The 14,008-nt window shown below is 45.6% G+C and overlaps 1 protein-coding gene across 1 annotated transcript; it reads left to right on the top strand.

Moving 5' to 3' along the window:
* The first annotated feature begins 3,178 nt into the window (after positions 1 to 3,178).
* On the top strand, positions 3,179 to 13,417 carry LOC123742549 (uncharacterized). The gene is made up of 6 exons (XM_045717611.1): positions 3,179 to 4,274; positions 5,609 to 6,018; positions 9,680 to 9,744; positions 10,160 to 10,317; positions 10,598 to 11,890; positions 12,012 to 13,417. Exons 1-6 carry the CDS (start codon positions 4,031 to 4,033, stop codon positions 13,415 to 13,417), a joined length of 3,576 nt encoding a protein of 1,191 aa, XP_045573567.1. The 5' UTR covers positions 3,179 to 4,030.
* The last annotated feature ends 591 nt before the right edge of the window (positions 13,418 to 14,008 follow it).

The raw sequence follows: 14,008 nt of genomic DNA, 5'->3' as shown, positions 1-14,008 counted from the left end.
CATGGTACCAATAGTATTTGGTACCATTCAAGTCATGGTACCAATATTAGCATTTTTCGCGCATCATGTTCAAATCCTCTACAAGTGACTTTGTTGAGTTTGAAGGGGAGAGAAAAGGAGTAGGGGTTTGAAGGGAAGAGAAAGGGAGTAGGGATTTGAAGGGGAGCGAAAGGGAGTAGGGATTTGAAGGGGAGCGAAAGGGAGTAGGGGTTTGAAGGGGAGAGAAAAGGAGTAGGGGTTTGAAGGGAAGAGAAAGGGAGTAGGGGTTTGAAGGGGAGCGAAAGGGAGTAGGGGTTTGAAGGGGAGAGAAAAGGAGTAGGGGTTTGAAGGGAAGAGAAAGGGAGTAGGGGTTTGAAGGGAAGAGAAAGGGAGTAGGGGTTTGAAGGGGAGCGAAAGGGAGTAGGGGTTTGAAGGGGAGAGAAAAGGAGTAGGGGTTTGAAGGGAAGAGAAAGGGAGTAGGGGTTTGAAGGGGAGTGAAAGGGAGTAGGGGTTTGAAGGGGAGTGAAAGGGAGTAGGGGTTTGAAAGGGAGAGAAAGGGAGTAGGGGTTTGAAGGGGAGAGAGAGGTCTATGGAGGCAGAGATGAGGCAGAAAAGGAAGTTTGAGGAGAGCAACATAGTTTCTAACGCTAGCGGCAGTTCGGAGGTAGAAAGTGCCAAGGAAGGGAAAATAAGACATGAGGGGAGCATGGAGGTGAGGAGGAGCATAAAGTGATTCTGAAGATAAGGGAGGAAGGGGGAGTAGGGGCGATGAGTCTGATAAGGTTGACGGCTGTGATAAAATAGTTACTTGGGGAAGTTGTCAATGCTAAAGTGTTAAGAGATGGGAGTTTGTTGGTGTTCTGTAAGGACATGGTGCAGAGGGAAAAAGCTCTCAAAGTGAAGCAAGTTGGGAAGTGTAAGGTGGTGTCGAGCAGCCGGAATGACCAAGCAGGGAAACAGTGGATTAAAGGGGTGATAACAGGAGTGCCTGTGAGTGTTGGTAATAAAGAGGTAAGCGACAACTTGAGAGGAGGTGTTCTAGCAACAAGGGGTGGAGTTAGGGTAGATAGCCCATCTAGTCTGTTACACTTCAAGGACCAGGTTCTGCCAAATATAGTAACCATAGGGTATATGAGTTATTATGTGAGGGCATATGTACCGAAGCCTTTGAGATGTTATAACTGCCAAAGGTTTAGGCATGTGGCAACAGCCTGTAAAGAGGAAAAGAGATGTGCCAGGTGTGGAGGGGAACATGAGTATGGGAAATGTGGGGATGGTGTAAACCCAAAGTGCTGCAGCTGTGGGGGTGCTCATAGGGTGGCTTATAGTGGGTGTGAGGCTATGAAGAAGGCAGTGGAGGTACAACAAGTGAGAGTGGAGAGAAGGGTGTCATATGCGGAGGCAGTGGAGGATGGTCCAGGTCCAGAGAGATAAAGGTTCAAGAGAGAGATGGGTAGGAGCATCTAGACCAGGGATTATGGGGCAGGTGGGTGGCGATATGGTATACATAGATAAGAGAAACCTGGTGACGTTCATAGCAGGAGTTATCAATAGCACTGCTGAAGTAGAGTCTAAAACGGAGAAGATTAAGCTCATAGTGGATGCTGCTGGGAGACATCTGAGTATGACAGGGTTGACATGGGAAGAGGTTCAAGATGACCTCAATCAGCCGAGGGTGGAGTCATGTATTACTGGATCTTAGTTATGGTGGTAATACTACAATGGTATGCTCCAAGCCTGTTGGCTAATGGGCAGGAGTTCAAGCAGTTCATTGTGGATATTCCAGCTAAGCCTGATGTGATTTGTGTGCAGGAAACATGGCTCAAACCGAATGTGGAGTTTATAATACATGGATATGTAGCGAATACAGGGATATGAGCGAAGACAGAACACAAGCTTTGGGTGGGTGGGTAATATCCAGGCTAAAGAGATGGGAATGTATAAATAAAGGTTCAATTAAAATATAAAATAATAAGAAGAATTATGGAAGGGAGTTTAGTCCAACGGTAGCTATTACTGTAAATCCACCAAGGCTACTCCCACCTCCAGTAGTTCATCTAGAAGTGTTGGAGAGACTACAGAAAGACAGGGAGGGTGTTGATCCATCTGATTTGTTTAAGAGACGTCTTGATACATGCTACAAACCCATGGCAGGAGTAAACAAATGGGTAAACAGATCATATTTATATGGGTCCCAGCTCATGTGGGAGTAGAGGGGAACGAGGCAGTTGATGTACTGGCTAAACAAGCACTAAGTCATGGGTATGTTGATGTTGTAGTTTCAATGAGCAAGGCAGAGGCAAAAAGCCTGATACGGACAGTGATGGTGGAGAAATGGCAGGATCAGTGGAATAGAGATACTACGGGCAGGCATTTATTTCAAGTACAGAGGAAAGTTGGGGAAGGGAGAACTGCAGGAAGGGACAGAAGAGAGGAGGCTATATTTACAAGATTAAGGGTGGGACACAGTCAGTTGAATAAGACCTTACATGTGATAGGAAAGCTTCCAACAGGAAAATGTGAGTATTGCCAGGAAACAGAGACTGTGGAGCATGTATTGATACAGTGTGGACATTATTGGAGGGAAAGAGAGAGAGGATGAGATCTAGTATGAGGGAGAAGGGGATACAGGAAATTAGTTTAAAGAGTATATTGAGTAGAACGTCATTAGATAGTCTCAAATATTTTATATATTTTTTAAGAGCAACGGGGTTAGCAGGTAGGATTTAGTTGCTCCCTGTCTCTGGTCCACACTCCAGTACAATAGGTGGTTGTAATGCACCATAACGTTGGATGCCAACCGCCGATAAACCGCACCGAAGAAGAAGTTAAACTGGTGCCTAGCCAAACTCGGCTAGTTGAACCGAACGAGTGCACTCGTATAGTCTTTTAAAAAAGACCTTCGCTTGAAAACCGAGAAGAAAGCGGCAATAGTAATGTTTGTCCATTTTGAGACGCCGTAACCTGTACGTCCTCAAAATAGTCAGAAACGAATCTAACATAACTCAAGAAATCTGTCATTCATTTTGATGTTTTTACATCTAACTAAGATGTATAGTGCAGTATTTTTCAATGAAAAAAAGTGTATGAAAACGAGTCGTCTCTCGTTGGACGACAACAAAGACCTTATTGTAGAGTCCTACTGTTGACCAATCACCGAGGAAGGGGTGTACATAGACTTCGGCTCTGAACTTCACCTTGCTACCAGAAAATGTTTTGTGCGCCCGAACATCCGAAAAACCATCGCCGACGTCCAAAACGTCAGAAAATGTCGCCATAATATAAGCACGAACTCTTCCGAACGGTTTCGGCTGGGAAGCGTGCGGACTCCTTGGTTATTATTATTATAGGCTATGGTCAGCCGTGAAAATGGGTGTTGTCTCTAAACCTGAAGTCAAAGCCGCAGTTTGGGTGCATTTTGGTTTTAAGCCAAACGGCAAAGGAGAGCCTCATACTCTTGATGAGGCCGTTTGCAGGTTATGTCGGATTGTTTGTGTCAAACGTGGAAACACGAGTAATCTAAAACATCCCACTGTTTTTCTGAGTTTATATTGGGAATGGATACTACTACTCTGATCCATCATGTGAGTCTGCTCTGCTGTAAGTCATTTGCACTGGCATAGGAATTCAAACTTTGAATGTAGATTTCAAACGTTTTAGAATTGTAGGCTTCGATGTGTTTTTCCCCATGACTAAATTACCCAGTGTCGATTTCTCTCTCAATTTCACTCACTTCCATGCTGTGCATTTCGCATAGGCCAGTGGTATAACACGACAATCTCTGTAGAGTTGTCTTCCTACATTTCCATGCAGCCCATCCATAGTACTCGATATTTACATACTTGTATAAAAAAAATTCTCCGTTTTTTTTTTAAATAACTGTACATTTGGTGACCGTTGCAAAATTGAGCCCGGTATATCGAGTGCACGCATGCCACGCCGGGGTAGGTTACTGGGCGGTCAGTAGAACGAGCGCACCCAGATTGAAGGACCAGCCCTCAACGGAGTGAAGGCTACTGCTACACGTAGATTATAATGGTCGGTCGTGAGAATGGATCTTGTCTCTAAACCCAAAGTCAAATCCGCAATTTGGGTGCATTTTGGTTTTAAGCCAAACGAGAAAGGAGAGCCTCAGAATATTGATGAGGCGGTTTGCCGGTTATGCCGGAGGATTGTTTTTGTCAAAGGAGGAAACACGAGCAATCTAAGACATCACCTGCGACTACGACACCCTGATATATTTTCTGAGTTTATATCGGCAACGTCTGGGCATGGGTACTATTTTGAGCCATCAGGTGAGTCTACATTGAAACGTTTTTAGAATTGTAGCCTATGCTTTTTTGGGGACATATTATTGTCGATTTTTTTCTCTCTCTTTCACTCGCTGTCATGCATGATGTGCATTATATACAACTCAATACTTGAAGATGATTTGCTAACGCACCAAAACGCCTGAATATGATTGGTCATCCAGCGATGTCAGTCAAACTCTATCCTCGATGCGAAAGAAGTATCGGATATCGCCATTAAGGGTCACTGATATCGTACACATTAACTTGTTGTTCGTCGGATATGTTGCTGAATTTGTTGGCAATTAAGTAAAATATACAGACGCGGTATATTCTGTAAACATTCTAAATTGGTAACGATTGTGTGTAAATCGATAACCGTTTATGATTTCATCATCGGTAGGCCTAATCTTTAGGCTATATCGAGGTATCCAGGTAAACCTATTTCACTGTGCTAACTGGCACATTTTAGTCATTGAACGATGGATCTTGTCTCAAAGAAAAGAGCTACATCCACAGTCTGGGTTCATTTTGGTGTAAAACCAAATGATAAAGGGGAGCCTGAAAATAAGGACGAGGCCATTTGTCGGTTGTGCCGAAGGATAGTTCCGTGCAAAACTGGGAGCCCGACCAACCTGAGATCACATTTAAGGGTTCACCACCCTGATGTGTTTTATCAACTCGTGTATGGTGGTGTTGGAGCCTCCATGCGTCAATCAGAGACATCAGGTGTGTAATAAGCAAGTTATTTGCGCCGTGTGTGTTGGGAATTGACAGGGACCTCACCATACGATATTATCACGATACATAGGTGCCAATATGATATGTATTGCGATTCCATATGTATTGCGATTTGATATTGTGATTCAATGTCCAAACATATTGCTCACTGTCTGCTGCAAAGGGGCAAGAGAGCGCCATGAACAGGAGTTTTGATCAGTCATGGAAAGTCCTGAATTAAATAAGCGCTGATGTTTTGCTCATCATTTTTTTTAAACATGGTGAACAAGCTATGAAGAAAAAATACTGGAGTTTTGGTGCAGGTACAACTGACTAGCTCAAAAAAATATTGCGCTATTGTAAAAAAAGAAAAGAAATTGCGATATATCGTCAAATAATATCTCTATATTTAACTGTACATATTTCCCCCCCCCTTAGTGTGTGTAAGAGAGGGAAAGAGACTGCAGTCTGCTTACTCATATTCTATTTATTTTAAATGTATACTTGAGATTTGGTGGAAGAGAACAGAGGTGTCCTACTGCCAGCCTAATTCCGGTGTGCATTTTCCTCCATCCACAGTCCAGGCAGATTCTCCTAATTCCCTCTCCACCTCTACCCAGGTTCAGAACAGAGTCAACACTACAACAACGACAACGGTTCCCAAGGCAACTTCGGCAGTGGCCATGGTAACTTCGGCAGTGGCCATGGTAACTTCGGCGTTGGCCACGGTAATGACAGACTGCTTCACTTCATCCCAGACACGGTGGTCTGCGGTGAGCCATGGTTGGAGGGCGGTGACCCCCGTGCGGTGGGTTCCATCCCCCCGTGCCTCAGCCTGCGGAGATGGGGCAGTGGGCCTGTGTCTGGGGGGTCAGCGGAGGAGGAAGAGGCGGGGGTGTTTGCCAAGACCCTGTCACTGCATCAGGGGTGGACGTTTGGACCCTTCGTGGGAGAGTTGACCCGCGGCCCTCTGAGTTGCCTCAAATACGCCTGGGCTGTGAGTATGGACAGATGGATATTAGCCTGGGCTGTGAGTATGGACAGATGGATATTAGCCTGGGCTGTGAGTATGGACAGATGGATATTAGCCTGGGCTGTGAGTATGGACAGATGGATATTAGCCTGGGCTGTGAGTATGGACAGATGGATATTAGCCTGGGCTGTCAGTATGGACAGATGGATATTAGCCTGGGCTGTCAGTATGGACAGATGGATATTAGCCTGGGCTGTGAGTATGGACAGATGGATATTAGCCTGGGCTGTGAGTATGGACAGATGGATATTAGCCTGGGCTGTGAGTATGGACAGATGGATATTAGCCTGGGCTGTCAGTATGGACAGATGGATATTAGCCTGGGCTGTCAGTATGGACAGATGGATATTAGCCTGGGCTGTCAGTATGGACAGATGGATATTAGCCTGGGCTGTCAGTATGGACAGATGGATATTAGCCTGGGCTGTGAGTATGGACAGATGGATATTAGCCTGGGCTGTGAGTATGGACAGATGGATATTAGCCTGGGCTGTCAGTATGGACAGATGGATATTAGCCTGGGCTGTGAGTATGGACAGATGGATATTAGCCTGGGCTGTGAGTATGGACAGATGGATATTAGCCTGGGCTGTGAGTGTGGACAGATGGATATTAGCCTGGGCTGTCAGTATGGACAGATGGATATTAGCCTGGGCTGTCAGTATGGACAGATGGATATTAGCCTGGGCTGTCAGTATGGACAGATGGATATTAGCCTGGGCTGTGAGTATGGACAGATATATATTAGCCTGGGCTGTGAGTATGGACAGATGGATATTAGCCTGGGCTGTCAGTATGGACAGATACATATTAGCCTGGGCTGTGAGTGTGGACAGATGGATATTAGCCTGGGCTGTCAGTATGGACAGATGGATATTAGCCTGGGCTGTCAGTATGGACAGATGGATATTAGCCTGGGCTGTCAGTATGGACAGATGGATATTAGCCTGGGCTGTCAGTATGGACAGATGGATATTAGCCTGGGCTGTCAGTATGGACAGATGGATATTAGCCTGGGCTGTCAGTATGGACAGATGGATATTAGCCTGGGCTGTCAGTATGGACAGATGGATATTAGCCTGGGCTGTGAGTATGGACAGATATATATTAGCCTGGGCTGTGAGTATGGACAGATGGATATTAGCCTGGGCTGTCAGTATGGACAGATGGATATTAGCCTGGGCTGTGAGTGTGGACAGATGGATATTAGCCTGGGCTGTCAGTATGGACAGATGGATATTAGCCTGGGCTGTCAGTATGGACAGATGGATATTAGCCTGGGCTGTCAGTATGGACAGATGGATATTAGCCTGGGCTGTCAGTATGGACAGATGGATATTAGCCTGGGCTGTCAGTATGGACAGATGGATATTAGCCTGGGCTGTCAGTATGGACAGATGGATATTAGCCTGGGCTGTCAGTATGGACAGATGGATATTAGCCTGGGCTGTGAATATGGACAGATGGATATTAGCCTGGGCTGTGAGTATGGACAGATGGATATTAGCCTGGGCTGTGAGTATGGACAGATGGATATTAGCCTGGGCTGTCAGTATGGACCGATGGATATTAGCCTGATCCACCATCCTGACTAAATCACTGTGTAGAATAGGTAAGCGGTGTAACTGAATATTGAAGCGAACCTGGTTTATAAGCGCGATATCTACTCTGCCGCTTCAGCATGCTTTTGTGGCACAGTCGATGGCACGCTGGGCTTCTGGCCAGAAGGTTGAGGGTTCGAGCCACACTCCCTGCCGGTTTTATTACAATATGGAAGCTGTGTAACAGAATATGTTCAGGGCCTTCAGAAAGTATTCATACCCCTAGATTTAGTCGACATTTTGTTGTTATAGCTTGAAATCAAATAATACCCCATAATGACAAAGTGAAAACATGTTTTTAGACATTTTATCAATGTATTGAAAATGAAATACAGAAATATTCACACCCCTGAGTAGAAGAGAATTTGGCAGTGATTACAGCAGAGTCTTTCTGGGTAAGTCTCTAAAAGCTTTCCACACATGAATTGTGCAACATTTGCCCATACTTTTTTTCAAAATTCTTCAAGCTCTGTGAAATTGTTTGTTGATCATTGCTAGACAACTATTTTCAGGCCTTGCCATAGATTTTGCAGTTTGGGGGACGTTAAAATGTTTTGCTCACGTGTGTGGGGGGTGTATGAACGTGGGTACACAGACCCACAAGCCACTGCAGCCCCTCAGGATGAATTCCCTGCTATAAAATATGGAGAATGGTACTCAGTAATGTGTTGTATTGAATTTGCCCCAACATAACATGTTGTGTTCAGGACTAAAAGTTAATTACTTTGCCACATTTTATGAAGTATTACTTTAGTGCCTTGTTGCAAACAGGATGCATGTTTTGGAATATTTTTATTCTGTACATGCGTCATTCTTTTTACTCTGTCAATTAGGTTAGTATTGTGGAGTAACTACAATGTTGTTGCCTATATCTTTGTAGTGACTGGGTGTATTGATACACCATCCAAAGTGTAATTAATAACTTCACCATGCTCAAAGGGATATTCAATGTCTGCTTTTATTTTAACCTATTTACCAATAGTTGCCCGTCGCGAGGCATTGGAAAATCTTCCTGGTCTTTGTGGTTGAATTGGTGGTTGAAATTCACTGTTCGAATGAGGGACCTTACATATATTTATGTGTGGGGTACAGAGATGAGGTAGTCATTTAAAAATCATGTTGAACACTTATTGCACACAGTGAGTCCATTCAGCTTATTATGTGACTTATTAAGCACATTTTTCTCCTGAATTGTAGGCTTGCCATAAGGTTGAATATTTATTGACTCAAGACAGTTCAGCTCTAATTTGATATTAATTTGTAAAAATGTCTAAACATAATTCCACTTTGACATTATGGGGTATTGTGTGTAGGCCAGTGACAAAACATCTCCATTTAATCCATTTTAAATTCATTTTAGAAAATGTCAACGGGTGTGAATACTTTCTGAAAGTGTTGTAAACTGTGTAACAGAATACGGAAGCTGTGTAACAGAATAGTATATATATATTTTTTTACAATTATTTAACTAGGCAAGTCAGTCACGAACAAATTCTTATTTACAATGACGGCCTACCGGGGAACAGTGGGTTAACTGCCTTGTTCAGGGGCAGAATGACAGATTTTTACCTTGTCAGCTTGGGGATTCGATCCAGCAACCAAATGACGTTGGCGGCGCCTTATTGTAGAGAAATTAACATTCAATTATCTGGCAACAGCTCTGCTGGACATTCCAGCAGTCAGCATGCCAATTGCACGCTCCATCACCTTGAGACATCTGATAACGATTGTCCCCAGCACAAGCTGCACCTGTATAGTGATCATGCTGTTTAATTAGCATATTGATATGCCAGACCTGTCAGCTGGATGGATTATGTTGAAAAAGGAGAAATGCTTGCTAACAGGGATGTAAACACATTTTTTAGAAATAACCTTTTTGTGAGTATTGAACATTTCTGGGATCTTTTATTTCAGCTCAAGAAACATGGGACCAACACATGTTGCGTTTACATTTCGTTCAGTATGGTCTTGATAGATAAACACTGTAAACTAGATGCAAATGTGGTCAGTTTGGTCTACAAATCAGCTAATAGTTGATTCTCTTCTCTTGTTCCCAGATCAAAGAAAATGATTCCTACTACTTCGTAGATGCCTCGGATGAAAACAAATCAAACTGGATGAGGTGAGAAGTTATGTTTGAAACAATGTCTGCATTTAGTCTTTCAGGTTGTTAGCGATCTGTTTAACCTTTTTCAATTCCAACATGTATTCCTTTAGTGATCTTATTAGTTAACCCAATGAATATAACAATGTCATTTATTTAGTAATTTATGTTTCTCATGTCCAAACAGACATCCCTACTTCATATTTATCTCATATCTATTTGAATATCATCTTTAGTCAAGATATACATTTAGGGCTTGTTTCCAGGACACAGATTAAGCCTAGTCCTGGACTAAAAAGCAAGATCAATGGAGATTCTCCATTGAGAATACTTTTTAGTCCAGGATTAGACTTAATCTGTGTCTGGGGAAACCGCTCCATTGGCTATGCAATGTTAATTTCACTGCATTGTCATGCCTCTCATCCCTGTTCAGGTATGTAGCGTGTGCTGCCTGCGAGGAAGAACACAACCTGACGGTGTTCCAGTACCGCGGTCAGATCTTCTACAGGGTCTCCCAGCCCATCCCTGAGGGGACAGAACTCAAGGTCTGGATTGGCCAGGAGTACGCTGCCATGCTGGGTCTAGGGATAGGTACGTTTTGTGATTGGGAGTTCTAGCGCAACAGAATGAATGTTATTAGGTGCTATGAACTGGTATAATATTATTTATTACTTGATAACAATTGGAGCTTCCTAGTATTCATCCCATGTGACGGAGAAGTATGTTTTTGGGTAATAATTATGGAATTACGTTATCTTGTAGTAAAAGGTAGCTGATCAGGGAGCTGCAAAATAAAGCATTACCTATATTTTGACTCACACAAACACTGTTATTAAACACAATATTCTCTCTCTTACTGTCACTCTCACAGGTGAGAACATCAAGTGTGAATTCGGGGACAAGGAAATCCTACTGCGAATCTTCCGTGACATCCAGGTCGTGCCAGTAGGCGGAACTAGCAGTCTCCCAGACACCAATGGCTCCTACAGCTGGTCAGACAACAGCCAATCAGGGAGCCCCCTGCCAGTCATCAGTGATGTCAGTAGCGGGTTACAGACTGATACCACTGACCCCACCCCTGTCCTCAACCCACCTCAAAACACCAATCAGACGGGACTGGCAACAACCGTGAAGTACGACTTTGTAAAGGGTGCTGAGATACTGTTGAGCCCCTCTCAGCCCAACAGCCCCGTATGGGAGTTCTTTGGGTTTGAGCCGGACCCCAACGGCCAGCCGTTGGACAAGGACAAAGTCATGTGCAAGCTGTGTGGTCAACACGTGGACTACAGTGCTACTGTCACCCACCTGGAGAACCACCTGGTCCAGATGCACCATATGAAGCGCCGGGACGTCATCAAGGACGGCAACAAGCCCTGGGTTTCGTCCTCACGCTTCAGGCCTTACCACAGTACGGGTGGCAGAGCACCTCATTCTAGCAGCCCCTCAACCCACAGAACCACCAACAACTACAGTAATGAGGACTGGACTTGGAGTGGGAACGGCAGTTCAGCAGTGACCGATACTGTAACACCGAGTTCGACCGCTACACCGGGACAGAAAACGCTCTCTAACTTCCTGACCAATCAAACCACCACAGCCATCACTAACTTCCTCATTAAAGACTTGTTGCCCCCAGATACAGTGGAGGGGGAGGGCTTCAAGCAGCTGATCCAGAACCTGCTGCCATCCTGCCAGGAGATTCCTTCAGCTTCTCTACTGGAGGAGGTGCTGAGGGATGTACACACCAAGGGAAGAAAGAACTGGGCCAAGCTGCTGACCAACAGCACTGGGTATAATGAGGATGACACTTCCAAGCCAAATATTCCAGTTCAATTCAAACCCAGCTCCTCAACAAGAAAAGCTGCCCGTTTCTGCTCACAGACCCAGAACCAAGTATCTCACCACGTAGCTGTTAGTGCTGACGTGTGGTGTCATGACTGGCAGGGAGACCAGGAGAGATACGCCACCCTTTGGGCCCATTTCATCAACGCTGACTTCACTTCCCATAACCTGGCTTTGGCCACGCAGCATCTGGGTGAGACAGGAACTGGGGATATGGATCTGAGCATGGTCGAGGCTACAGTGAGGTCCATGGCTCAGGAGTGGGACATCTCTCAGCCCAGTTTCATCCTGCTTGGGGGCGACGAGATGGAAAAAGACGAAGGTAGGTCCGAAGAAGAGAGAGAGAACTGGAGAAGGGGTTGGCGGAGGTGCCCGTCCCCACCACCCGAACTCCACCACATTCCTGGAGATGGAGGACTCCATATCCTCTGATGATCTCTCAGGTCTGGAACGAGCGATCGAACGAGCCAACTCCACCAGCGAGGAGTCCCACTCTCCACCCATACCTTGTTTCTTCACAGCCGTTCAGAGCTGCATAGAGGAAGTCATGGGTCATTCCATCATCTCAAAGACCCTCAGTGTATTCCAACACCTTCTCTACAGCCTCTTCTCCCTCCATGATAAAGACATGGTAACTCTTCACCCAGCCAGGAAACTGATCTCAGTCCTACAGAAGCAGGAGACGGCTGAGCTGAAGGCTTGGGCCTATGGGAAACCAGGCTGGAATGGGCTTTACAGTGTGGTTAAGACGCTCCTCCGCTATCAAAACATGATCTCTGAGACACTAAAACAAATAGACAGTGAGATCCAAACTGGACAAGACACAGGAAGTCCCACTGACTTGGATTCAGGGGCGACTGCCGCTTTGAAAACCGCTGACAAACATGGCACAAACTCCACTTCCGCTGCCTGTGCTAACTCTGACACCACCGACAGCTCCAACTCATCGGTACCCGTCCCTCCCAAGCGATCTGACTGGAAGGTGTTGGAGGATCTCTCCTCCATGCTGAAACCCCTTGACGTGGCGTGCCGTACCCTGGCCAAGGAACTGTTCCCCAGGCTCTCGCTGGTCAAGCCCATCCTCACCGGCCTGCTCGACCGACATTTCGCCCCCCACCCCCGCCATCGCAACGACTCCACCATCTTGAAGGAACTCAAAAAGAAGATAAGGTGGGGCCTTTCCTGCCGGTACAACGACCCCCAGATCAACCAGGTGTTGTGTGTAGCGTGCGCCCTCGACCCCCAGTTTCACGGCCTGGGCTTCATGGACGTCAGGGAGCAGGCGACCACCTTCGCCTGTCTGAAGAAAGAAGCGGTCCGGATCGTAGAGGAGGACCGGAGGAGGGCCGATGCAGCATCTCCAGGGGGCAAGAAGAGGAAGAAGAGGGGATCCTCCTCAACCACCTCATCATCAGGAGATATGGAGGGAGACGTCCTGAGAAGAAGCAAAAGGCTGAAGGAGATCACCCCGGTCAGTTTCAAAGAGGGAACCGAGAGTGATTCAGACGAGGAAGCCACCGGTAGCTCTGTGAACGACGACAGTGAGACTGATAACATGGAGCTGAAACTGGAGCCCGCCTCCCAGCAGACCGGCATGGAGTTCCTTCTAGGGGACCTATTCGGCTCCCAGTCCCAGAACAAGCAGCCCTCAGTGGAAGAGACAGTGGACATTGAGCTGTCTGTCTTCAGAGCAGAGAAGGGGGCCACCCTGGGCGTGGAGCCTTTACAGTGGTGGAAGGCTAGATCAGGACAGCTCCCCTGCTGGCCAAAGTGGCACGAGCCTACCTGGCTGCCCCGGCTGTCGCAGGCAGTGCCGTCCAGATGTTCCTGCAGGATGGAGGAGGGGTGATACAGAGGAAGAGAACCAATATTCCTCCAGAGGGCCTTGACCAGATGCTGTTTCTGCACCATAACGGTCTGACCACGACCACACAGGGTTACACAACGGTCTGAAAGGATCAACACAACTTGCTGACTGTCACTCAATACATAGATTTAACTATGGGGCTTCTCTCTCTCCAAGTTGGTGAGATGGACTTTGTGAAGACTATCACTCAATCTCTGAAACTCGAAAGACTTTCCTTTCTTGGTTAAAATGTTGGACTGTTAAACATGTTACTGTTGTGTGTTTTCAGTATGTAGATCGAAACTAAATTCAGAGAGAAGTCCCTTTTCGGTTAGTGCCTTATCATTCTTTGAACTGTTTGCATAACTACTGTACACATGTATTGTTTAAGTAAAAAAAATATGTTTTATTGTTTAAGCTAGTTTACCGTCCGAAGTCTGATGGGACTCCTACTTCTGAAACTATTCATTTCAGTTTTAGGAAAACTCTACTTATATTTTTTACATTTCAGAATTTTATAGATACATAATTGGTTAACCAACAAGGTTGAATTTTCATAGTGTCTGTAGGATTCATTTACTTCTCTGAGAATAA

The sequence above is a fragment of the Salmo salar genome, chromosome ssa04 (genome assembly GCF_905237065.1).
Source record: "Salmo salar chromosome ssa04, Ssal_v3.1, whole genome shotgun sequence".
NCBI classification, from domain to species: domain Eukaryota; kingdom Metazoa; phylum Chordata; class Actinopteri; order Salmoniformes; family Salmonidae; genus Salmo; species Salmo salar.
The sequence above is the reverse complement of the archived record's forward strand: the minus strand, read 5'-3'. Positions and strand labels throughout refer to the sequence as shown.